The sequence below is a fragment of the Callospermophilus lateralis genome, chromosome 13 (assembly GCF_048772815.1).
Source record: "Callospermophilus lateralis isolate mCalLat2 chromosome 13, mCalLat2.hap1, whole genome shotgun sequence".
In the NCBI taxonomy this organism is placed as follows: Eukaryota; Metazoa; Chordata; class Mammalia; order Rodentia; family Sciuridae; genus Callospermophilus; species Callospermophilus lateralis.
The window spans coordinates 50575786-50602692 of record NC_135317.1 but is presented as its reverse complement, the minus strand read 5'-3'; the positions used below and the strand labels follow the sequence as shown (position 1 = coordinate 50602692).

At 39.0% G+C, this 26907-nt stretch overlaps 1 protein-coding gene across 3 annotated transcripts; it reads right to left on the bottom strand.

Annotated features, from left to right (window-relative positions):
* Nucleotides 1–10270: 10270 nt before the first annotated feature.
* Nucleotides 10271–26907, bottom strand: LOC143379448 (phytanoyl-CoA dioxygenase, peroxisomal-like). 3 transcript variants are annotated; one of them, XM_076832062.1, is made up of 10 exons: nucleotides 26833–26907; nucleotides 23937–23995; nucleotides 21682–21792; nucleotides 20025–20193; nucleotides 17468–17549; nucleotides 16695–16700; nucleotides 15828–16009; nucleotides 13112–13261; nucleotides 12339–12473; nucleotides 10271–10324 (listed from the first exon to the last, which is right to left on the bottom strand). In XM_076832062.1, exons 1-10 carry the CDS (start codon nucleotides 26905–26907, stop codon nucleotides 10271–10273), a joined length of 1023 nt encoding a protein of 340 aa, XP_076688177.1. The 3 variants fall into 3 exon arrangements, with proteins under 3 accessions (XP_076688177.1, XP_076688176.1, XP_076688178.1); XM_076832061.1 differs by lacking the exon at nucleotides 16695–16700; XM_076832063.1 differs by lacking the exons at nucleotides 15828–16009; nucleotides 16695–16700; nucleotides 17468–17549.

Here is a 26907-nt window from a genome sequence, read left to right as displayed (position 1 = left end):
CCGTAAAGTCACCTGACCAAGCTCTGGAAAAACATAAGGTCTCCCCAACACCCCCTACCTCATCAAACACCTTATGAGAAAAACTGATGGAACTCATCTTGGAAAATCCCACCCAACCCTTAAAACCCATCAACAGGTGGGCGTGGCTACCAGCTTGGTTCTGCAGCGGATCAGGCACCTGGTTTACATCTCAGAGAATAAGAGTAGAGAGGCCACAGGTGGAAGCTCAAGTCCTCTCACACTGACTACCACCACCACCCTGAACCCAGAGACTCAAGCTAGGAATAGACAATGTCACCTACTGGAAGAAAAGAAAACAGAGTTCTGAGAGACATTTATTTATTTTTAAAAAAATTTTTTTCTCTTCTTCCTTTCTTTTCATCCATTCATCCAGTCTTTTCTACCCTTCCCCCTCTGGTCCTCCCAACCTCAACATATGTGAAATCAAGAATTATGCATTAAAAAGATCTTTAACAACTGAATCACCAGAATAATATAATATCGAGGAATTGCATATGCCCCACCTCCCTCCCCCCTTTTATTTCTTTTCTTTTTTCTCTTCTTTTCTTTTTTCCTGTTCTTTTTTCTCTTTGTTTCCTTGTTATTTGTTTTTCTCCTTCTTACTCCCTCTATCCCACTTGCAACCCCCTAAATTTTACTATTTATAAGTAGGGTAATCTTATAAATACAGATAGGAGTTTGAATCTATACATTCTTTCATAAATTACCCATTTAATGGTTAGAGCTCTCCAAAGTTACTAAGTTAGACTAATCCAATACCCTTACTCCTTTCCTCCTAAACATAACATCCTACACCTGAAATTCAGTTTTCTTTAGGCTACCAGAAATGGTATGCCTAATGACTATATTTGTAAATGTAATCGAAACCAACATTTGTAGACATAGAGTCTAGCTATAAATGTAGTAATAAGGAAAATGTGTGCTTAGATGATGTACTATTGATATTGGGAACTTTTAACATTGTCTTTCTCCACAAAAGGGAGACTTTGGAATTAAAAAAGAGCAATATAAATATATAGGGAGAAAATCAATAACAACAGTTTCACAAAGCAGAAAGAAACGTGAGCAGTATGAAAAGACAAGGAAAAAAAGGACCACAAGCAATGCAGGTCAACTCAACTTTAGAAGAGGTAATAGCTGCAGCAGGTGGAATGTCAGATAAAGAATTCAGAATATACATGCTTCAGATGATTTGGAGTCTCAAGGAAGACATTAGACAGCAAAATCAGACAATGAAAGATCATTTTGACAATGAATTACATAAACAAATCCAAGAAGCAAAAGATCAACTATACAGGGAGTTAGAGGTTATATAAAAAAAAACCAAACAGAAATCCTAGAAATGCAGGAAGCAATAAACCAAATTAAAAACTCAAGTGAGAGTATTACCAGCAGAGTAGAACTTTTAGAAGATAAAACATCAGACAATGAAGACAAAGTATTTCCACTTGAAAAGAACATACACAGCTCGGCGAGACTGTTAAGAAACCATGAGCAGAACATACAAGAAATATGGGATAACATAAAGAGACCAAATTTAAGAGTTATTGGGATACAGGAAGGTATAGAGGTCCAAACGAAAGGAATGAGCAATCTGTTCAATGAAATAATAGGAGAAAACTTCCCAGACTTGAAGAATGAAACAGAATTCCAAATCCTAGAAGCCTACAGGATGCTGAATCTGCAAAATCATAAGAGATCCACACCAAGACACATTATAATGAAGATGCCCAACATACAGAATAAGGAGAGAATTTTAAAAGCTACAGGAGAAAGGAAGCAAATTACATTTAGAGATAAACCAATCAGGATAACAGCTGATCTTTCAACACAGACTCTGAAAGCTAGAAGATCCTGGAACAACATATTACAAATGCTGAAAGAAAATGGGTTCCAACCAAGAATCATGTATCCAGCGAAATTAAGCTTCAGGATAGAAGATGAAATTAAAACCTTCCATGATAAACAAAAGTTATAAGAATTTGCAGCTAGAAAACCAGCTCTTCAAAACATCCTTGGCAAAACATTACAGGAAGAGGAAATGAAAAATAACAATGAAAACCAACAGCGGGAGGTAGTACACTAAAGGAAAAAATAATCAAAGAGGAAAAACAAATCATGTTAAGTAACATAAATAAACAAATATGGCTGGAAGTACAAACCATATATCAATAGTAACCCTAAATGTTAATGGCTTAAACTCACCAATCAAGAGACACAGGCTAGTAGAATGGATCAAAAAAAAAAAAAAAGATCCAACAATATGCTGCCTACAGGAGATGCATTTGATAGGAAAAGACATACATAGACTGAAGGTGAAATGTTGGGAAAAAACATTTCACTCATATGGACCTCGGAAACAAGCAGGAGTGTCCATACTCATATCAAATAAAATAGACTCAAGCCAAAGTTAATCAAAAAGGATAAAGAAGGACACTACATACTGCTCAAGGGAACCATACACCAACAAGACATAACAATCATAAATATATATGCTTCAAACAATGGTGCAGCTATGTTCATCAAACAAACTCTTCTCAAGTTCAAGAGTCAAATAGACCACAATACAATAATTATGGGAGACTTCAACACACCTCTCTCACCACTGGACAGATCTTCCAAACAAAAGTTGAATAAAGAAACTATAGAACTCAATAATACAATTAATAACCTAGACTTAATTGACATATATAGAATATACCACCCAACATCAAGCAGTTACACTTTTTTCTCAGCAGCACATGGATCCTTCTCAAAAATAGACCATATATTATGTCACAGGGCAACTCTTAGAAATTATAAAGGAGTAGAGATATACTACTATGCATCCTATCTGATCATAATGGAATGAAACTGGAAATCAACGATAAAAGAAGGAAGGAAAAATCCTGCATCACTTGGGGAGAATGAACAATATGTTACTGAATGATCAATGGGTTACAGAAGACATCAAGGAGGAAATTAAAAAATTCTTAGAGATAAATGAAAACACAGACACAACATATCGGAATCTATGGGACACAATGAAAGCAGTTCTAAGAGGAAAATTCATTGCTTGGAGTTCATTCCTTAAAAACAAACAAACAAACAAACAAACAAACAAATAAATGATCTCACACTTCATCTCAAAACCCTAGAAAAAGAAGAGCAAAACAACAGCAAAAGTAGTAGAAGGCAAGAAATAATTAAAATCAGAGCTGAAATCAAGAAACAATTGAAAAAAATCATCAAAACTAAAAGTTGGTTCTTTGAAAAAATAAATAAGATTGACAGAACCTTAGACATGCTAATGAAGAGAAGAAGAGAGAGAACTCAAATTACTAGCATATGGGATGAAAAAGACAATATCACAACAGACACTACAGAAATACAGAAGATAATTAGAAATTATTTTGAATCCTTATACTCCAATAAAATAGAAGATAGTGAAGGCATTGATAAATTTCTTAAGTCATATAATCTACTCAGATTGAGTCAGGAGGATATACACAACCTAAACGACCAATATCAATTCAGGAAATAGAAGAAGCCATCAAAAGACTACCAACTAAGAAAAGTCCAGGACTGGATGGGTATACAGCAGAGTTTTACAAAACCTTTAAAGAAGAACTAATACCAATACTTTTCAAGCTATTTCAGGAAATAGAAAAAGAGGGAGAACTTCCAAATTCATTCTACAAGGCCAACATCACCCTGATTCCTTAACCAGACAAAGACACTTCAAAGAAAGAAAACTACAGACCAATATCTCAAATGAACATAGATGGAAAAATTCTCAATAAAATTCTGGCAAATTGGATACAGAAACATATCAAAAAGATCGTGCATCATGATCAAGTAGGATTCATCCCTGGGATGCAAGGCTGGTTCCATATATGAAAATCAATAAATGTTATTCACCACATCAATAAACTAAAAATAAGAACCATATGATCATCTCGATAGATGCAGAAAAAGCATTCGACAAAGTATAGCATCCCTTTATGTTCAAAACACTAGAAAAACTAGGGATAACAGGAACATACCTCAATATTGTAAAAGCTATCTATGCTAAGCCTCAGGTTAGCATCATTCTGAATGGAGAAAAATTAAAGGCATTCCCTCTAAAATCTGGAACAAGACAGGGATGCCCTCTCTCACCACTTCTGTTTAACATAGTTCTTGAAACACTGGCCAGAGCAATTAGACAGACGAAAGAAATTAAAGGCATAAAAATAGGAAAAGAAGAACTAAAATTATCACTATTTGCGGATGACAGGATTCTATACCTAGAAGACACAAAAGAGTCTACAAAGAAACTACTAGAGCTAATAAATGAATTCAGCAAAGTGGCAGGATATAAAATCAACACGCATAAATCAAAGGCATTCCTTTATATCAGCGACAAATCTTCTGAAATGGAAATGAGGACAACCACGCCATTCACAATATCCTCAAAAAAAAAAAATACTTGGGAATTGACCTAAAAAAAGAGGTGAAAGATTTATACAATGCAAACTACAGAACCCTAAAGAGAAAACAGAAGAAGATCTTAGAAGATGGAAAAATATACCCTGTTCATGGATAGGCAGAACTAACATCATCAAAATGGCAATATTACCAAAAGTTCTCTATAGGTTCAATGCAATGCCAATCAAAATCCCAAAGGCATTTCTTGTAGAAATAGATAAAGCAATCATGAAATTCATATGGAAAAATAAAAGACCCAGAATAGCAAAAGCAATTCTAAGCAGGAAGAGTGAATCAGGCGGTATAGCTATACCAGACTTCAAACTATACTTACTACAGAGCAATACTAACAAAAACAGCATGGTACTGGTACCAAAACAGGCGGGTGGACCAATGGTACAGAATAGAGGACACAGAGACCAATCCACAAAATTACAACTATCTTATATTTGACAAAGGGGCTAAAAGCATGCAATGGAGGAAGGATAGCATCTTCAACAAATGGGGCTGGGAAAACTGGAAATCCATATGCAACAAAATGAAACTGAATCCCTTTCTCTCGCCATGCACAAAAGTTAACTCAAAATGGATCAAGGAGCTTGATATCAAATCAGAGACTCTGCATCTGATAGAAGAATAAGTGGGCTCCAATCTACATATTGTGGGGTTGGGCTCCAAATTCCTCAGTAGGACACCCATAGCACAAGAGTTAATAACAAGAATCAACAAATGGGACTTACTCAAACTAAATAGTTTTTTCTCAGCAAGAGAAACAATAAGAGAGGTAAATAGGGAGCCTACATCCTGGGAACAAATTTTTACCCCTCACAGTTCAAATAGAGCCCTAATATCCAGAGTATACCAAGAACTCAAAAAATTAAACAATAAGAAAAAAAATAACCCAATCAACAAATGGGCCAAGGACCTGAACAGACACTTCTCAGAGGAGGACATACAATCAATCAACAAGTACATGAAAAAATGCTCACCATCTCTAGCAGTCAGAGAAATGCAAATCAAAACCACCCTAAGATACCATCTCACTCCAGTAAGATTGGCAGCCATTATGAAGTCAAACAACAACAAGTGCTGGCGAGGATGTGGGGAAAAGGGTACACTTGTACATTGCTGGTGGGATTGCAAATTGGTGCAGTGGAAAGCAGTATGGAGATTCCTTGGAAATCTGGGAAGGGAACCACCATTTGACCCACCTATTCCCCTTCTCGGACTATTCCCTGAAGACCTTAAAAGAGCGTACTATAGGGATACAGCTACATCCATGTTCATAGCAGCACAATTCACAATAGCTAGACTGTGGAACCAACCTAGATGCCCTTCAATAGATGAATGGATAAAAAAAATGTGGCATTTATAAATAATGGAGTATTACTCTGCACTAAAAAATGACAAAATCATGGCATTTGCAGGGAAATGGATGGCATTAGAGCAGATTATGCTAAGTGAAGCTAGCCAATCCCTAAAAACAAATGCCAAATATCTTCCTTGATATAAGGAGAGCAACTAAGAACAGAGCAGGGAGGAAGAGCATGAGAAAAAGATTAATATTAAACAGGGATGAGAGGTGGGAGGGGATGGGAGAGAGAAGGGAAATTGCATGGAAATGGAAGGAGACCCTCATTGTTATACAAAATACATACAAGAGGAAGTGAGGGGAAAGGAAAAAAACAAGGGAGAGAAATGAATTACAGTAGATGGGGTAGAGAGAGAAAATGGAAGGGGAGGGGAGGGGAGGGGGGATAGTAGAGGATAGGAAAGGAAACAGAATATAACAGACACTAGTATGGCAGTATGTAAAAACGGTGGATGTGTAACAGATGTGATTCTGCAATCTACATACGGGGTAAAAATGGGAGTTCATAAACCACTTGAATCAAATGTATGAAATATGATATGTCAAGAGCTATGTAATGTTTTGAACAACTAATAATAAAAATTTAAAAAAAATTATCCATGTGGTCAAAAACATGGATATTTGGAAAAAACACTAGCATGGCTAACATCATGGCCATTTCTTTCAAACTAAAAACTCATACCCAGGAGGGTACCTCTGAAGCTGTGGCCACACCTAAAGGCGATCTACCAACAGAACCTCCAGCCACTAAGAACATGTTCTTTTTTCCTGAAAAGGACCTGGGCCATGCAAATATGTCCAACACAGCATATTGTGCTATTGATTCCCTGTAATCATCATAGCACGTAGCCCAATTATTTCTGTTTCACAGAGGAGGAAACAGGCTCAGAGAAGTTAATTGGCCAGGAAGTGGCAGAGCCAGAATGCAGCAGCCTTTCACCTTTCCATGGAAACACTCCCAGCCAAAGAAACCACATGGAGGATCATCTGCCCTTTGGGGAGTTATGATGATGAGGTATGATGTCCCAGACTTTGCTTAAAAGGCAATCCCCTTAGAGAAATAAAACCCTGCCTGCTTTGTGCCAGCTGTAGCCCTTATACCCATGGAAGGCAGATTTATAATGGATTGTCTCCCAGTCATGCCACCAGGTCAATCCTAGGCCTATCCAAACCTCCAGGCTTAAATCTAACTGTGCCCCAAACAGAATCCATCACCAAGTCATTGTGAAGTCAAAGTCACCTTTCCATTGTCTGAGGAAGTCAGGGCTTAGGATGTCATTTTGGTCAAATGTATCAAACCCACACCATCTCACACCCAGCAAGAAGGCTACTGCTGGGCATGGCACACCCTGAAATCCAGGCTACCTGGGAGGCTGAGGCAGGGGCATCACAAGTTCAAGGATAGCCTGGGCAATTTAGCAATCCCTTTCTCAATGTTTAGAAGAACTAAAGGAGAAGAGGGTCTGCAAAAGTCCCTCATAGTTAAGAGATCTTGTCTAGCAACTGCTACATCCTTGGTAGAGGCCCCAATATAATGGGGGGTTGGTAAAAGGCTACTATAAATAAATGGAAAGTCGCCATTGGCTGCAAAGATATGGAGACTCTGGAAGCCTGCTTCACCAATAGGTGGGAATATAAAATGTTGCAGACACTAGATAAAACAGTATGGCGATTCCTCACAAATTAAAAATAGAAATCCCATATGAACAGGATGCAATGACCCACACCTTTAATCCCAGTGGCTCAGGAGACATAAGCCACCTCAGCAACTTAATGAGGCTCTCAGCAACTCAGTGAGACCCTGTCTCTAAATGAAATACATAGAAAGGACTGGGGATGTGGCTCAGTGATTTATTGCCCCTGAATTCAATTCTGCCACTCCACAGCCCCCAGAAAAAACTAAAGAAAAAAAAAAAAAGAACTTCCATATGATCCAGTAATTCGGCTTCTGGAATTTAAAGGCAAAAGATACTACAAGAATGGAAAGCAGGTTCTCAAAGAGATATGTGTACATCCATGTTCACAGCAGCACTCTTCACCATCACTGAAAGGAGAAAAGCAACCCACGATGGAGAAATCAGTGAGCAGAGGACCATATAGACATACCATGGAATATTATTCAGTTTTTAAAAGAATGGTCATTCTGACACATGCCACAGCATGGAAGAACCTAGGACACTGTGCTAAGTGAAATAACCTGTCAGGAAAAGACAAATACTTCGTATCTAAGTAATCCTAATGTAACCAAATTCGTAGAGCCAGGAGGTAGAATGTGGTGGCCCTGGCTAGGGGAATGGGAAAGGATAATTAGCATTGACTGGGGATGATGTGTCAGTTTAGCAAGTTGAATAGAGTTCTGTCAATGGGTGGTGACCATGGCTGCACAGCAGTGTAAATGTATTTAAGGTCACTGCTCTGCTCACTTAAAAAGTGGTAAGATGGCCAGGTGTGGGAACACATGCTTTTAAACCCAGTGAGTGGAGAGACAGAGGCAGTAGGATTCCAAGTTCCAGGTCAGCCTGTGCAATTTAGTGAGACCATGTCTCAAAATAAAGTATGCAAAAGGTGGGGGATGTTTATAGATGGTAAGTATTGGTTCAAACTCCAGTGACGAAAAAAAACACAAACAAAACTCTAAGATGGGAATTTTATTGCATAGATATTTTTATCTCAGTTTTATATATTAAAAAGAATATAAGAGTAAGGTGGCGGGGAGCTGCAAGTACATTTATGTGAGCAAAGGTCTCTGGATTTCCTCAACTCTTGACTCCCCAAATTCTTAGAAGAAAGTTATTATTTTATTTTGTGCTTTGAGCATAAACTTTTAGATTACTGTCTGGTGAAATTAACCCCCTCTCAAACAGATCCCCTTCCACTGACTAGCCAGGTTTCTCCTCCTGTCCCATCTCTTCCTGTTTCAGCAGAAGTTTGCTCCCACACTTCACAAGGAGGGTGCACATGGGTGAAAAGCAGCTCTAGTCATTCTGCTGTCATTCCCCTTCCCACTACAGAGTGGGTGCCTGCAAATTGCTATGTGAACTAATGGAGTGAAGGGACACAGATGAGATGAGAAATGCATGTTCCCGACAGAAAAGTTGGCTTTCACTCACAGATGCACATGGAGATCACAAATGTGCCATTTTCCTTGGTGAAGTTTGGTTTTTCTTTCTTTTTTTTTTAAGTTGTCCATGGACCTTTATTTTATTTATTTATATGTGGTGCTGAGACTTGAACTGAGTGCTTCACACATGCTAGGCAAGCACTCTGCCACTGAGTCACAACCCCAGCCTGAAGTTTGGTTTTTCTAATCAGGTACAGCGGGTCACAGGGGTGTACACCTTTAATCACAGCAACTTTTGAGGCACAAAGCAGTGCTCTCTGCATGCTATTTGCCCTGGTGTACCTTATTTACATTTATTCACATATCATTCTAGATCCAGTTTCCCTAGGCTCTCTTAATGATTCTCTTGCCTTTGCTCCTTTACTGCTGGGGTTAAGATTAAATGGGTGCCCCCCTCAATGAACTAACACCCATGGAAACACAGATTTAGGAAATCCTGTGCTGAGTACAATGACAAGAAAGGAACTGGCTAATTCTTTCTTAATGAAGCCACAAAATAAGGACCAGGGTTCCTTGGGGTCCTCAACTGTAATAGAAATGCAGTGCTGCGTTGAAATAAATCACAGTTCAGGCTCACTCTCCATTTACGCTAAAGTATCTTAAAATGTCCCCGTTCCTCAAAACAGCTTTGGTTTCATTCATAAATGCTGAAGGCTTTCAGTTGCCCTGCTTAGGAAGAAATATAAGGGAAGATATCCTTGTGTACATTCCTTAGAAACAAAGGAAAAGATTGGAGAAGATATTTTGTTTTTGAAGGAGGGTAGCTGGCATGAGGACCCATTCTTTTTTTGATCACGTGATGTCTTTGTAGGCCCTTCACCAAATGTGAATGTACTATGCATGGTCCTAGATTGGAAATCTCTCATTAAGTGAAATCAGGAGGTGGAGTGTTTACTAGGAGAGGGATGCTCATCTCATTGCACTCTGCATTTCAAAGAATAAATAAATAATCAAAGAATAAAATAATCTCTGTACATCCTGCAATATATTTCAAATCACTTCTAGATTAGTTACAGCACCTAGTATAATTTCAAACAGCTAATTCAGTACAAGGAACTGATTGAATATACTTAAATCATACATCATATTTATTAGTTGTAATCTCAAATCAGTTTTTCTAAAAACAGTAATATTTCACATAACATCATTCCACTGCAAAACCAACTCTACACAATGAAACCCCCAATACCTTTCTTGATTTGGTAACAAGTATTAGGATAGATTACATTATTCCAATATGAAAATATTTTCCTCGGAGTCCTTGCTTCTTTCAATTTCCTTTAAAAGAGTTATAATTAAGGACTGTTTCAAAGGTTGGTTCTTTCTCCTTTCACAAGTTGTGCGTGAGACATGAGAAAATCCTGGAAATAATACCAAACATAGTGAGTGTATGGAAGACTTCCATTGGCCTATTCCCCATAAGAAAATAGATTTCTAGCCTCTACAAATGGTTAAATGGAAAAAAAGCTATAATCATTAATTTGATTAGTAAATAAAGCAAGTTCTGGAACTCCAAATAATTCTCATGTCAACATTTAAAACAGTGCTAACTGTATGGACTCAATGGATCCCCAACCTGTCAGCCTTATTGATCACAAGTAATGCGTCTGGAGGATGTGATGCTAAGTCACAGAAGTTCATTATCCTTCTCTCTGCTTATCTTTACTTTACTTGTCTGAAGTACTTTGGGGGCGCAAATCTGATGAGATCATAGTAGTGACAGTGGTGCTGTGGGTTCTGGTTTCCTTGGGTTTTATCTTTAAGGTATTAGGGGTTTCATTGCATAGAGTTGATTTTGCAGTGTGTGTGTGTGTGTGTGTGTGTGTGTGTGTGTGTGTTTGTGTGCGCGCGCGCTTTACTAGAGATGAGAGATGGAACCCAGGGGCATTCTCCACTAATCTATGTCTGAGCCCTTTTTACTTTATATTTTCAGTTTCTTGCCAAGTTGCTGAAGCTGGCCTCACTTGCAATCCTCCTGCCTAAGCCAAACTATGAAGTAGCTGGGATTACAGGCATGTGCCACAAAGCACCCTGCACCATTATTAATAAAGCAATAAGACGATCTTATTTCTTTTTTATTTTTGAGCAAACAGCAGAGTATGGTGGAAAGAATAATGTCAGAATTAGCTTTACTCTGAAATCTAGCTCTGTTACTTAGACCAATCTCTGGGACTGTAATTCCTCCTTTATATAGACTGAATAGCACCAATGAGTTCTGGTGAAGAAAATGAGAAAAGGGACATGAAAGTGTTTTTATAACTTAGAATTATATAATTTGGCATTGTTATTCTATTATCCTATTATTATTCTAAATGTGCCTGACAAACTCTAACTTAAAAAGTACCTAAAATAAATCAGGGTGGTGTTGATTCAGGACAACCTTCACAAGATTGAAATGTGATGTACAGTCCAGGACCCCCATCAGATACTAAAGTCCATGGTTGCTCTATCCCTTGAATCAAATAATCTCTGTACATCCTCCCATATTCTTCAAATTACTTCTAGATTAGTTATAGCACCTGGTATCATAAAAACACTATCCAGATTACATACACTATTGTTTAGGGAATAAGGATGAGAAAAAAAATATCTGTATGTGTTCAGTACAGATGCAATTTCTTTCAAATATTTTTAGATATTCTGAATATTTTCCAACATTTCAGTTGATTGAATCCCCAATCATGGAACATATTCAAAAGGGACACATTTGTAGGTTCTAAAGGGAGAAGTAAGATTCTCCATCCTGAGGAGGTGTTCTGATGGTTCCCAAAGGCACTGTGGCATCCCACTGGTGTGTGTTGACCTACAGCATCCAGGATAATCCAGAGTTATCATCACACTCAGTCTCTTGGGGGAAGGGGCATGCCTGTACTATCATTATCTCATGTAAATGAAATACAATAGGGATAGCTTCTTGGTTCAGAGACTAAAATGTGTGTTTTCTATAAAGTGAAAAGGTTTATTTAATTGCCTTGATTGCTAATTTGTCTATTCCTCATCAGTGGCATTGAATATCCACTACTTAACAAATACTTTCCAAGTGATGTGTATCAATTAGGAAAGCTCATGAAACACTGTCTACTGCCCCCTTAGAGGTGTTTCATCTCTGCTCCACGCACATAATGCCTCTCATTAACTCCACATGCAAATTTACTGAGAGGAATATTGATCCCAGAATTGCACTCTGGAGTCTTACAAGATTTTCTAATGGAAATATTCTTTATCAAGAAAGGAGATCTGATTAAATCCCAAACCTTTATGCTTGAATGTCCTAGAAGGATCCATGTCCTATACTCAAATTAAATCAGAGATTAATTAAGTATCTGAGGAAAAAAATCTGAAACATTTTTACTTGGTCATTTCATGCAAGTGTACCTTCAACTCTGTGGTATTTGCATTTCCATAGTATTTTCTTGCTATTTCTACAACTTCTTTCTCAATATTTTCATAACTGGTGCCTTTCACGTCAATGCAGTGGCAATCAGCACTGATAAAATGGCAGGAAATTACCTGTGCGGGGTGAACATTGATAATGGAGAAAAGCATCTCATAAATGTCAACAACCACACAAGGAGTTTTCCTTGCAGAAAGTAATTATTACACACAGATTTGACTTCTAAACTGCAAGCCCCCCTCCCTGGCATCCTAAATGTGTCTACCTTGTAGGTCAGCCTCTCCCTCCTGCCCACTAGCTAATTGCTAATTAAGGAACTATAAAAAACTTTTACCTAGCTATGATTATATTTTTTAAAGGTATATATGAGACACTGGCATAATTGCCTAAGTAGCCAATCTTTATATTTTTTAAAATTTATTGTTTGAGCTAGAACTCTAACCCCAAATGTGATTATTTGAGTATTTCAGCCCTTGTTTTTGCCTCAGAAGGCAGAAGCTGTGCACTGCAATGTGAGCTACTGCTCTGAAACAAGTCTACAAATGACCAAAATTCAAGAGTAACAGGTTTGGGATCCTGAGGACACCTGGATTCTAACTATGTAGAGGAAAAAAATCACAAGGAAATATTCTTTCTGGTAATTAAATTGGAAAAAAACAATCCAGTTTAGTAAAAAGTCATAAATCTTTTACATGTTACTATACCTATGATTTTCTGTTTTGAACCCACTCATCTTTAAAAACTAGATGCATACTTTCCGGAATCCTTGAGTTTGATTCCGACCAGATCCATGGATGAGCAAAGGGTGAAAGAAAACCGTGTCTCCCTTCTCCATCACAAGGTGCACTCGGGCATGGTCTTTGTCATAGTCCTGGATCCCATGGTACATGACGTTAACTCCACCCTGGAACACATAAGACAGGCACAGTCTAAACTGCAGGAAGCACCAAAATGAACACTTGTGCACGACTAGTCAGGGACAGCAAGGGTTCTCTGACTTCTACCAAGAGGAAGACTTACCTAAGTCAACTTCTAAAATTAAAAAAGATGCATAAGTCTGTCATAAGTCTGGTTTCTAGAAGTCACATGCTATGGGTACAGTGGTGCACACCTGTGATCCCTGCTACTTGGGAGGCTGAAGTCAGGCATCCCAAGGTCAGGACAGCTTAAGTAAATTTACCAAGATCCTGTCTCAAAAAGATTTTTTACAAAGAGATGAGGATGTAGCTCAGTGGTGGAGGGCTTGCCTAGCATGTGCAAGGCTTTGAGTTTGAACCCCAGCAATGCAAAAAATTAAGGTCACAGGTTAATAATAAATTCACTCATTTTTTGACCAAATGAAAATTTTGAATTTTACCTACACTTCCTCATTGAATTATAAGTTATCGAGATCAGCTTTGCCTCTTGTGGTGAATGCAGGTGAACACCTTTCTCTTAGGCATTTCCAGCCTAAATCTTAACATCCTTGCCCCAGACTGACATTCGCCACATCCAGAATTTTGTTCACATCATTCTTGCATTACTTAGGATACCTTAGCCTAATTATTCCCCCAAAATAGAAGGGTGAAAAGGCTCAATTTTTCTGAGCTCAAAGGACTTATGTCATATTCAGTGCACAAAGAGAATAGTAAGTTTAAATATTGTTTATTGATAACTATTTCTAAAGGTAGTCATAACTCAAGGAAATGTATTCTATCCTTATTAAAGAAATTAAAGTGAGAAGTGACTACAGATGATGAGCCTTTAAGCATCTGGGCAGAAGTGTCCAATTCCTCATGCTAAAAGTATTCTTTTGGGGCATGACCATCGTCCTACTGCAGAACATGGTAACTTTGACCCAGTGTAATGGTTAAATTGTTGGTTTGATTGAATTAAGAGATGTCAAAGATAAAGAGGCTTCTGGGTGTGTCGATGATGGTGTGTCTAGAGATGATTGATATGTGGGATAACGAATGAGGTGAAGACTCTCTTAAGTAATGCTTCCTAAGCATTACTGTCTAATAGGATGGTGGCTTGGATGGGATTAAAGCTGGAAGAACAGGGCTGGGGTTGCAGCTCAGTGGTAGAGCCCTTGTCTCGCATGTGGAAGGTACTGGGTTCGATACTCAGCCACACACAAAAAAATCAGCAAATAAAATAAAGATATTGTATCCATCTACAACTAAATAAAATTGAACTAAAATAAAGTTGGAAGAACAAAGAAGCAGCACCAAATGGCTGCTGCGATTCTCTGAGGCCATCATCCTGCCCTTTCACTTCAAAGCAGATTCTGCCAGTGATTCATCAGGGATTTCAGGATCTTCTGGTCTTGTACAGAAAATCCTGAGAATCTCCTCACTACCTCTAGACTTCTAGACCTCAAACAGTGAGAACACGTTTTTGAAGAATGAATTGGACCTCATCATTCATGGCTCAGGGGCACCTTAATAGCTCCCCAGCATCAATGTTTGAATGCCTATACAAACTATTGTTCAGTCATGCAACAGAATACTACTCAGCAATGGAAAGGAACAAAGAACAAGCTATTGAGAGACATGTCAGCTCTGGTGAACCTCAAAATAACTATGCTGAGCAACAGAAGCCACACTCCCCAAAAAGGTGTATGCTATAGGACTATACTTACATAACATTTTATAAAATTCAAACTAAATGACAGGAACGGATAGTAACTCAGTGGTTGCTTGGGGATGGATTCCTTTGATTGTGGTACCAGGTGTGTATGGAAAAAATTGTCAAATTATATCCTCAAAATATGTACATTTCTTACATGAGACTTATTGCTGAAAAACAAATTTAGTTAAAAAATGAAAGTTCTTCCAGCTTCCTAAAATGGAAGCACCCCATTCTCCACATATAACCTGGAGACTCACTACTAAAATCCTTCTTAATCAGATCCTAATGTACATTTTTAGCTCTTCTCCCAAATGTGCCACTAGCACCCAGCCTATCTGGAATATGAGTGTCTTCCATCTTTCCTCCTCCTTAGCCCGGTTCACACTTGCCCTTGACCTGAGGCCTCCATAGAGAATTTCTGGGGTAGGAAATTCTACTTTGTCCTTCAAGGCTCAGCTCAACCTCCACCTCCACCCCTGAGCCTCTGCTGGTCCTCACAGGGGCAAGGAGACAATCCCTCCCCCCGTTCCTCTACTCTGAGAGTCTTCAGTCAGGGAGCACTTCACACACACCAGAGTTGAAGGGTTGATGCCTGACCTCTGCATCAGGCCTCGCCATCTCAGATCCTAGGCAGCTCCTACCCAAGTCTCCACACTGGCTGGCCCTCACACATAGGATGAAAGAACAAATATAATGAATATTTGATCTGCTGTCCTTGAACTCCTCCTGATCCCAATTGCAGATTTCAGGACAATGATTTGCTGAGAAAGGAAGGCAGTCTCTTTTCCAAGTTTTTGACATGAAATTACAACAGGGAAAGAGATTCTGATCCAGACTCAGTGGTCAGACAGACCTACCTCCCACTGGGGGTAGTCATGTGGCTTCAGGGGAAGTTTGTGGGTGCCTGGGAGGACAGCCAGACAGCCGTTGTTCCGGTCAATGTGCTCCATGGCGGTCCAAGCACACACAATGCGATTGCTGGGCCTGAAGGGGAAATAGTGCAGATCCTGGTGCATGGGGTGCCGGGAAGTCTTCTTGCCTGAAATGAGCCTGCTGTCAAAAGGGGCTCAAGCCTCATACTTATTATTCTTTGCCTGAATAAACAACATATTGACCTTCTTCTGAAAAAAATAACCACATCAAACACTGTGCAAATTCTGTCTAAAGGGACAAGTTCCACACTGAAATAGCAGTCAAGATGGTGCTTGGAATCTCCATTTATCTTCTGAGTTTCTTGTTGCTGGGTGCCTACCCTCTTTTCTAGGGAACCTCATATACACCATCATCTCTGTTTTGCTTTATTCCTTTAACACTCTATATTTGGCACAGAGCTAGCATGCAGTAATGATTTTTTTTTAAAAAAAAAGAAGCTGGACTAATTAAATTAAATTAAAAGACTATTACAGGTATGTTTGAATTTTTTTTTCTTCAGGTTTTTGTTGTTTTGTTTCTTCGTGGCAGGAGTCTGAGTTTCAGTCTCATAAGAATAGTCTCAATGAGCATGGGGGATTGAACCCAGGGGTGCTTAACTACTGCCACATTCCCAGCCATTTTTATTTTTTATTTTGAAACAGGATCTTGCTAATTAGTTAGAGCCCTGCTAAGTTGCTAAAGCTGGCTTTGGATCTGAGCTTCTCCTGCCTCAGCCTCCCAAGTTACTAGGATTACAAAGTGCAATACAGAGCCCAGCTGAGGTCCCCTTCTATGTGGCCGATGCCAAAAACAGTTCCCTTAGAGGTCCTGCTTCACAGAGCAATAGTCATCCTGTGTCCAGTCAGTGTCCAGTCAGAAACACTAACCACAGGGACATTTTCCCCAGCTTTTTCTAGGCACTTGGTTTCCAGACCACCTCCCCTCAAAAGAAAGGACATCCTATCACTTAAACCTCTCCCAGCTGTCAGAAGGAAGAAAAAGTACACAGGGATAAAACCTTCTCATGGCTGATTTCTGCTGCATTGTAAAAGGATCTCTTGGTGTGGACATAGAGCCACCTGCAGTAGAATCTCTGGAGATGGGTATTAAAAGGCAGATACCTGGGATCTACTTGCAGAATCAATGTCACTGTCAGAATTTAGAATCTAGGATTTGGCAAGCATAAGGCACCACAAGGACTTGAGTGTGACTTATAGTAACAGCTTTCATCCTGTTACTAATAATAATGTCTTCAGATCAGGAATGCAGAATCCAACAGGCTAAGGGTGGCTGGTGAAGATTAGAGATGTTGAATAGAAGGAGTGTATCATATACAAACAGTCACATTTCTTAAACTGTCATTTAAGAGAACCATTCTTCTGAAAAGTTAGCAATAACCCTAAAACAACATCTGAAATCACTTTTACTTCAATGTTGATATATCATGAGCTCTTTTAAGACCTAGCAGCACTTAATCCAAAGTTTGACAGTTACACACATGAATGCAGCTAGAACATCACGTTTACCTGTGTTAATTAAACTATCTTTTTGTCTTTCCTCTCTTTAACAAATAAGAGCCCTTTACCCGTATCCGGAGGTTTGTTTATCACCATTGTGTGCAGGGCCATAATATTGGGTCCAGTGAAGCACTCCACATACTTCAGAATCTGAGAAAAGGAGAAGGAAAAAAAAACTCATTGGAAATCAGAAATATAGACAAGAGGCATAAAGTGTCCACACAAGAACCAAAATGGCAACAGTTTGAACATTAATTGGTATTTCACAACACTGCCAACAAAACATGGAAACCTTGGGGTTAGAAATCATTCTAAATCTCCAATACTCAGAATTCAATGAGAACTTTTTGGGCAAGCTTGAAGTTTAACCTTTCTCTTTTGCCCTACAAAAAAGATAAGGGTATCTAGGAGGTATCAACTAGGAAGCCCAGGATCAGCTCTTCTGCTAACCAAAGCCACAGAGGGTGGCCCAGGCAGAAGGCAGTGTCTCCCTCCTCCTGGGAGATTCTGCATAAAAAGGGTCTATCATGACTTGGGGCTGTCACCACTGGCCCAGCAGAAAGTAGAACAATGGGTCAGAGGACCTCCTTCAATATATGTGGCTACAGCCTCAAGAATTCTTCCCTAAGGTCCATGAACTAGGCAGAATATTGGCCAGCAGGGGGCTCAAAAGTGAACAAGAAAAGGAGGTTTCTGTCGCCATGGAGTTTGAGCAGAGGAGAAAGGAAAATAGGAAATCTGAAAGTCAAGGATGGAAGTACTTCATCCACCACGAGTTGCCTCTGGTTTCAAGTTCTATGAGCACCTGCAGATTTCATTCCCATCACAGCACTGGAGGTTGAAGCACTGATAGGTGCGGATCATTTCCCCTGGGCCTTCTCTCCATGGGCTGAACAGGACATCACAGGTAATTTACCTATTCAATCTGTCTTCAGGAGTCAAACACACTAAAGGCATTTGGTTATGGTTTTTCATAATTGTTATATAGAATGTCTCTTTCAAATCATTTTAAACAAATGGTTAGGAGACCATGGTGCTCAAAGGTGGGAGTGTATGAACAAACTTGAGGATGCAAGAGCTAATTCCTGAAGAATGCACAAAGAGCTCACAGCAAGTGAGGCTGGGTAGAGAGAGACGTCTTCTCATGTTGTGCTCTCCTGATCTACTTGAAATACGAATTACTTAAATTCTTTGAAATATGAATTACTCTTTTTAATTTATATATTTATTCTAATTAGGTACATATGACAGCAGAATGCATTTTGATTCATCATACACAAATAGAGAACAACTTTTCATTTCTCTGGTTGTACATGATGTGGTGTCACACCGTATGTGTAGTTATACATGTACCTAGGGTAATGATGTCCATCTCATTCCACCATCTTTCCTACACCAAACTCCCTCCCAATTGCCCAAAGTTCCTATGTTCTTCCCATGCCTCCCCCCCGTCCATTATGGATCAGCATCCAAATATCAGAGAGAGCATTCGGCCTTTGGTTTTGGGGATTGGCTTACTTTGATTAGCATGATATTCTCCAACTCCATTCATGAAATATGAATTACACTCAAAGAAGAATAATTTTTTAAAAAATTAATTCAAGCCAGCCATAGTGATGTATGCCTGTTATCCCAGCTGCTCAGGAGGCTGAGGCAAGAAAATCATCAGTTCAAAGTCAGCCTCAACCACAGCATGACTGATATGTCAATACAAAGAATAAAAAGACTGAGGGTGTAGTTCAGTGATAAAGTGCCCCAGAGTTTAATCCTTAGCACTATATATAAACAAGATTACATAAAACATAATTTAAATTTAAAAGCAAATTCATGTCTTTATGATATGCAGACGCTGACTCAAATAGGTGGGGGAAGGAGGAGTGGAGGTTCCCTGGATTGGGACAAAGAGGAATGTGGGGAAAGGAAGGAGATGGGAATGGGAAAACAATAGAATGAACTGGACAGAACTTTCCTATGTTCATATATGTATACACAACCAGTGTAACTCTACATCATATATAACCATGAGAATGGGAAATTAAACTCCATATATGTACGATATGTCAAAGTACATTCTACTGTCATATACGACTAAAAAGATTAAATAAAATAAATAAATAAAAGCAAATTCATAACTCAACTGACAAGCTTCATAAAACAAATAGAAGAATGAATAGATTTACACTACTTTCACACCTGTTGATATTTACTTTTAATAGAGCCCTTGCTCTTTAATTCCTGTTTTTCTTAACAAAAGATAATTAACACAATCCATAGTGGGGTTTCTCAGTCTTGGTGCTGTTGGTATCTTGGTTGGGATAATTCTTGGGGAGAGAACTCTTTTGTGCATCATAGGATCTTGCGCCCTATTGCCAGCATCTGTGGCCACTACCCACTAGAAGCCACTATTGCATCCTTCCCCACTGTTGTAACTACCAGAAAATCCTGGAAATAAGGAAAGTCTTAAGACATTGACAGTATCCACTGGAAGACAAAATTTCCTCCAGCTGAGAACACCACTCTAGCACCATGTGTGGAAAGCTGTTAAATTCAGTACAATCACCAGGTCTTGGGGAAGACTTCCAGGCTGGTTATGAAGGAGAAACCAAAACAAGAGCAGCCTCTAACCTCTGGGAGAGTGCAGTATCTGAAGAGCTCCTTATCATCACGTAAATTCTGAATCTTCAAGATAGTTTTCTCACTTGGAATGTATTCTGATGTTGCAAGGGACACATCTCTCACGACCACTAGTCCTGCTGGTTTCGACTCATTTTTGCAGATTTTTTCAAATTCAACCCTAGAAAATTAAATTACAAACAATGTCATGACCTCTGCTCCAAGCCCCTGGTTGGCCTGGACCTGTGCAAAGATTGGCAAGTACAGGAGTAGTTTCTCTCTACTTCCTCAGCCCTCAGGCCTAGTAGAATAATTTTGATGGGAGGGAAGAGAAAATGGCCAACTCGGAAATTGTGGCCTCCTAGCCAGAATCCACTACCAGGATGAAAATATTGCTTGGCTTAACACACCAGTGGAGAAATAGTTTCATAATTACATTGTAATAATATAGGCTAAGTATTCCTTATCTGAAATACTTCGAAATATTTCAGATTTTAGGTATTTTTTGGATTTTGTTATGTTGTGCTCTCCTGATCTACTTGAGCTGATTGTGGTGGCTCAGGCCTCTAATCATACAGACTCAGGACAGGAAGCTGCAGGATATAAGTGAGAAGCCAGCCTAATCAATTTAGCAAGTCTCTGTTTCAAAATATATATATATGGAAAGGTCTGGGATGGACTTCTATGGTAAAGCTCCCCTGGTTTCAATCCCCAATACTGAAAATAATGATAATGAAGATGATGATGATGATGATACAATAATAATGAGATACCCTAAAGATGGGACCCACAGCTCATCACAGAATTTATGTTTTCTATATGCCATATATACATAGCTTGAAGGTAATTTTATACAATAGTTTTAGTGTGTGTGTGTTGTGACCATGACCATCACATGGGGTCAAGTGCGGAATTTTCCTCTTGTGACATCATCTTGGTGCTCAATGATTTGGATATTGGCTTTTCAGATTAAGGATGCTTGGTCTGTAGTAGCAAATACTCCTGTAACAACTACCTGATGCCAGGCCCTGTTCATAGTACTCTCCACATATTTTACCTTTTTTGTCCTATCAACAATGCTAGGAGATCAGTACTATTATTATGGACATTTTACAGAGGAGTACACACAGGTATGGAAAACTAAGGTGACTGTGTGGGACATGTCACCTGTGTGAGACACACCATGTTAAGAGGTAGAACTGAGATTAAGGCCAAGAAAGTCTGGCATGCTCCTAAACACATCCCAACAAAACACATCACTCAAAAATACATGAACTTGCAGAGGTTAATCTAACTTGTACTACCATTACATAATATAATACATAGTATATCAATTTTTAGTCATGCATTATAATTAAACCTAATAATTATATCATTGTGGTATATTCATATCTGCACATAGAATTCTTGGGTCATCTCCCCTTTCTCTCTCCTCTTCTCCCTCCCACAGAACCTGTTGTTGTACTCTATTGATCTCCCTTCTATTTTCATGAGACCTCTTTTTACCCCTTTCTTCTGTCTAGTTTCCACATGAGAGAACACAATAACCCTTGACTCTGAGTCGGCCTATTGATCCTAACATGATGTTGTCCAGTTTCCTCCATTTTCCTGCAAATCACATAATTGCCCTAATACACATTTTGTAAAATACCCAAGAGTTTTACTTTACCTAAAGCGTTGAATATCAGCATCAGATACTAGATTTTTAATAACAAGAAATCCATTTTCTTCATAAAATTTTCTCTGTTCCAGGCTTAGCACATTATTATCCAAAGTATACCTACAGGACAAAAAGGCACTAAATAAGTCCAAACTTAATTACAACCTACCATTGTGTACCAAGAATCCAAGAAATGAGATATCCTATATCCAATACTTCTAATTGTAGGTCTTTAAGAAACTGATCTTAAAATGATTGAAAAACTTCATGTCGAAAACATTAAGAGTGGTCACAAAAGGTACAGTAATGGAAAAAATATTAACTCATCACATTATATCCTCTCAATGGAACAGGACCCAGGCATGAAAATTGAAGGAAATGAGTGTGTGGAGAATGACTATTATAATAAAATATGATTACAATGATATAAATATGACACTATTTGTGCAAAGAAGACTGCTGAGAAATACACCAAAAATATTTTTAACAGTGATTGCCTTTCAATAATGCAATTATGGGTGATTTTTTGAATTCCCTCCTTTTCTCTGATTTTTAAATTTTTTCTGGAGTGCATGTACATGGTTTTCAGTTGGGTAATTAATTTAAAAAATTTTATGTTTTTAATTCATTCAATACATTCTCAGAAATAATCAAAATAACAAAATCCAAATAAATATACAACATATCAGCAAATGAGGTGGAACTGTAAATAGGTGCAACTACTATGGAAAATAGTATGGAGATTCCTCAGAAAACTTAGAATGGAACCACCATTTGACCCAGTCAACCCAATCCTAGGTTTATACCCAAAGGACTTAAAATCAGCATACTACTGTGATGCAGCCACATCAATGTTACAGCAGCCAGATTCACAATAGCTAAACTATGGAACCAAACTTCCCTTCAACAGATGAATAGATAAAGGAATTCTGGTATATATATTATATATATTACTCAATTTAAAAGAAGAATGAAATTATGGCATTTGCCAGTAAAAGGATGGACCTGGGGAATATTATGCTAAGCAAAATAAGCCAGTCCCAAAGAACCAAAGAATAAATATTTCCTCTGATATGTGGATGCTAATTCACAATAAGGGAGAGGGGGAAGAATAGAGGTATTTTAGACTAGACAGAGGGGAGTGCAGGCAGGGGCAGAGGCATGAGGGTAGGAATGATGGAAGAATGAATCAGACATTATTACCCTATGTGTAAATATGATTACATGACCTGGGCAACTCTACAACATGTACAACCACATGAATGAGAAGTTATACTCCATTTATGTATGATGTGTCAAAATGCATTTTACTGTCATGCATAACTAATTAGAACAACATCAACAAAGAGAAATCACAATATTAAAAAAGATATCAGCAAATAAAATCACCCAACACCTCTTGTAAGACTGAAATTATGGCTGTAACAATATTTATGAAGGTCAAGGTGACATAAGAATAAAATTTGTCTGGCACAGTAGTAAACACTTATAATCCCAGGGACACAGGAGGCTGAGGCAGAGTTGCATGTTCCAGGTTAGCCTCAGCAACTTAGTGAGGCCCTAAGGAACGCAGCCAGATCCTGTGTCAAGATAAGAATTAAAAACTACTGGGAATGCATTGTTGAACTACCCTTTGGGTTCAATCCCTATCACTAAAAAAAAAAAAAAAAAAAAAAAAAGTAATAAATCTACATTTATAATTTCAGGAACTCAAGAAGCTGAAACAGAAACATTGCTAAAGCCAAGGAGTTCAATACCAATTTGGGCAACTTAGTGAAACCAAAAAAAAAAAAAAAAGACAAAGAGAAAAAAAATATAATGAAAACAAAAAAAATTCCTCCTAATATATTAATTTAACCAAAGGACAAGCTAATTTAGTTGTAATAAAACATACTTACTTTTTTTTTTTTTTTTTTTTTTTTTTTTTTTGTGGTGCTGGGGATTGAACCCGGGCCCTTGTGCATGCGAGGCAAGCACTCTACCAACTGAGCTATATCCCCAGCCCCCATGCTTGCATTTTCAAAACTCAGATTATATATTTTCTGGTAGTTTTCCTTCTTTCTGAAGTTTAGAAAAAATATAGAAAAGTTAAAGTCAAGATCTTCAAAAGCATCCACAATTCTAATTAATTAGAACAAATCCTACAAAGAATTTGTATAATGAATTCTAAGCAGGCAATATATATTTTATATCATATCCAAATTACCATTAGAAAAGCATTTATATACATAGTAGAGTTACCAGTTAAAGTGACATCTACTCACTGGAATTGCTGAGGATGGAAACTGGCAGGGGCAATAGGCCCTGAAGTGTGAGTAGCTACCTAGCATGTGAATTAAGGCAAACAAAGTAAAATTTGGGAGTCAACCTTGTCTAGGAACAACTGCCTGCTCTGGGGTGGTTCTCTCAGGAAAGGAGTTCCCTAAACAGACACCAGGTGCTCAGGTTTCCCACATCACCCTGACAGGTACACACTGCTGCTTTAAGTCCTTTCATCTATATCCCACAGTCTAGTCTAATTTTAAATATGTGTAAGAACTAAAAATTCTTTTTCTAAAATCTCTTTTCCAAACTGTAACTAGAGATTATTGACACAGTATCTCATTATTTCTATTATTTTCTCATTGTTTCATTAGTTAAAAGAGTTCCTTTCGGAGTGTCACTTCTCATGAACAGGTTATCATTTCTTAAGTGACATCTCTATCAAATGTGATGACAGTGTCATAATCCAGGAAGAATGCAAGCCAAGAGTCAGAATTATGAGCTCCTGTCTGCTCTCTCAGAGGCAGAGGGGTTAACACCCTGCCTGGGCCAGTGACTCTCAGCAAGTGTCATTGCCAAGACACTCAGATCTCAGACTCTAGACCATTGGTCTTGTTGCCTCTCCTGAATTCCTGTAGCATGTTTTCTTTGTCATTGTTATTCTTGGGGAAATTTTAATGACATGGAAATGTTTATAAGCTAAGGTTAAGTGAAAGCAATGCATGCACAAAACTCATATAGTATATTCCTGGGTTTTAATACTATGCATAGGAACAGAAAACACCAGCAAGTTTACTATTTGTCAGTGGTGGAATAATGACTTACATGGATTTATTTCCCCTCTCTACTTGTCTTCATGTTAAATAAAAACTTGACATTCTACACTTCAAAAATGATTATTCTTTATTCCAAAATCCACCATTCTAAGAAACAATGAAAGCTGCAGAAAAACTGTCACAAATCTTTAAGAAGTCTAAGACTAAAGGAAAGATTTACTATAAATCTTGGCCAGTGTTGTCCAAGATCAAAGCCACCAGGCACTTCTGGCTATTTAAGCTGAAATTAATTGAATGCCAAAATGCAGTTCCTCACTTGCACTCATTCTAATTTGACCTATTTCAACAGCTCAATAGCCACATGTGGCTGGGGCTACTATATTTGTACATGAAACATGAAATATTTCATCACAGAAAGCCAAACTCAACAGTGCTGATATGGAAAAACCCATCAAAACACTAATCTCTAAGCTCAGCAATAGCAGGGTCAGAAAATCCAATTAAAAAATATTAAGAGGGCTGGGATTTAGCTTAGTGGTAGAACACTTGCCTAACATGCACCACACCTTGGGTTCCATCCCCAGAATAACAGAGAGAAAAAAAAAAGCAATGAGAGGCTGAACCAAGAAATCCCAATTATACTCCTAAATATATCCAGTCCCAGTGTATCACAACTCTCAGTATTTAGCCTGCATCAGAAATAGAACATATAGGAGACCCCAGGGCAACACCTCTAGATTCTGATTCTGCAGTCTGAGTTGAATTGAGCCTAAGAATTTGCAATCCCCACCACTCCTGGGATGAAACCCAGGGCCCTGCAGTACTAGGCAAGTCCTCTAGCACTGAATTAAACCCACTGAGCTACACTTGCACAGCAAAAGTCCTTTTCTAACAAGTTCTTCTGACAAATTCCCAGGGGATGCAGATGCCACTGGTCTATGGACCACACTATGACAAACACTGATATAGTTAAATAGTTCAAATTTTTAATTCCTTCTATTCTCTGTTTCTCACTGTAAAATGAGCTGACATTCTCTCCTGGAGTCTCTTTACCACTTTACTGTCCTATGGACAAAGTTCAAACCGGCAATGTTCTTCCATGTTGCTGCTTGTAAACCCACTGGGAAGAGCAAACACTGAACGTCCAAGACACAGCTATTAGACTCAACCTTAGGAGAGATGTCAGGATGTTAACAAAAAGCAGAAGAGAGGCTACTGGCCTAAAGAAAAACTCCAGACAGTTCCAACAGAGCTTCCCAAAGCACTCTCTGAATGAGAAGGCTTAAACTGAGCAGGCAAAAGCAGTTCAAGAAACCGATTTGAATTGTGGATCCTATTCACACTCCCACATTTCTGAGTCTGTTCCTCCCCTACAAGCCTGGCACACACATCCTGGCTGGCATTCACTTGTGAAGGCTCAAGGACAACCCAGGTGCTGGATTCTAAGTCCTTTTCCAGACACCAGTGCAGACTCTGCCAGGGTCCCCAGGTCACCAGAGGCTGCCACAGAGCACAGAGCTCCACTAGCAAGGGGAGCAACCAGAAGCACAGGCTGAGAGAGGGTTTCACCTCCAGATAGTGGTCCAGAGCAGCACCAGTGTGTCCAGTTCCCATGCCCTTAGAGGACTTGTGTCCTCTCTAGAGGGGATTCTAATGACCTGTCCTCTAAGTTCCTTCCAGTCAGCTCTATGCTTCTGTGTGATTGTCCTGGGGCATTTCTTGGTCTCCAGATATTCCCTCGCAGAGGTGGTGCATACTCAGTGCAGAAATTAACAAGGCAGCTGACTATGGCAAGGCCTCCTTTGGGACCCACCTCCAGCCCTAGGAAGAACAAGAAAGGTGGAGCAAAGCAATAGCTGTCAGGGAAACCCAGGATGGTCTTGTCAGGAACGAAGACTTTGAGAGGGTGGGGGCCACCAGAGCATGGAGATCCAGCCTCCACCCCGCTCCCAGGTGCCTGTTTGAGATGAAACCTTTGTGGGGATCGCAGCGTGGAGCACCGAAAAGGGCAAGTGAAGTGTCCCTCCTGCGTCCTGGAGGCCACCACCTAGGCCCGGGCCACCCCCAAAGACTAAGTTGGTGTGCTCCATCTGGACGGAGCCCTGTCCAGCCCAAAGGATACCAAGGCCCCAGCCGACGGGCGGCCGAGGTGCCTCAGAACAATCCGCAGGCGAGCTGAGGCGCGCTGCTGCTCCAT

Bases quoted from the DNA above. Each gene is read 5' to 3' on its own strand.
- LOC143379448 (XM_076832062.1), bottom strand. From the start codon at position 26,907: ATGGAGCAGCAGCGCGCCTCAGCTCGCCTGCGGATTGTTCTGAGGCAC. The intron at 21,793-23,936 runs GTGAGTAGATGT...TTTGTCCTGTAG, and splicing joins TTCCATCCTCAGCAATTCCA to GTATACTTTGGATAATAATG. The intron at 10,325-12,338 runs GTACACTTGCAT...TATTATTTCCAG, and splicing joins CAAATACCACAGAGTTGAAG to GATTTTCTCATGTCTCACGC.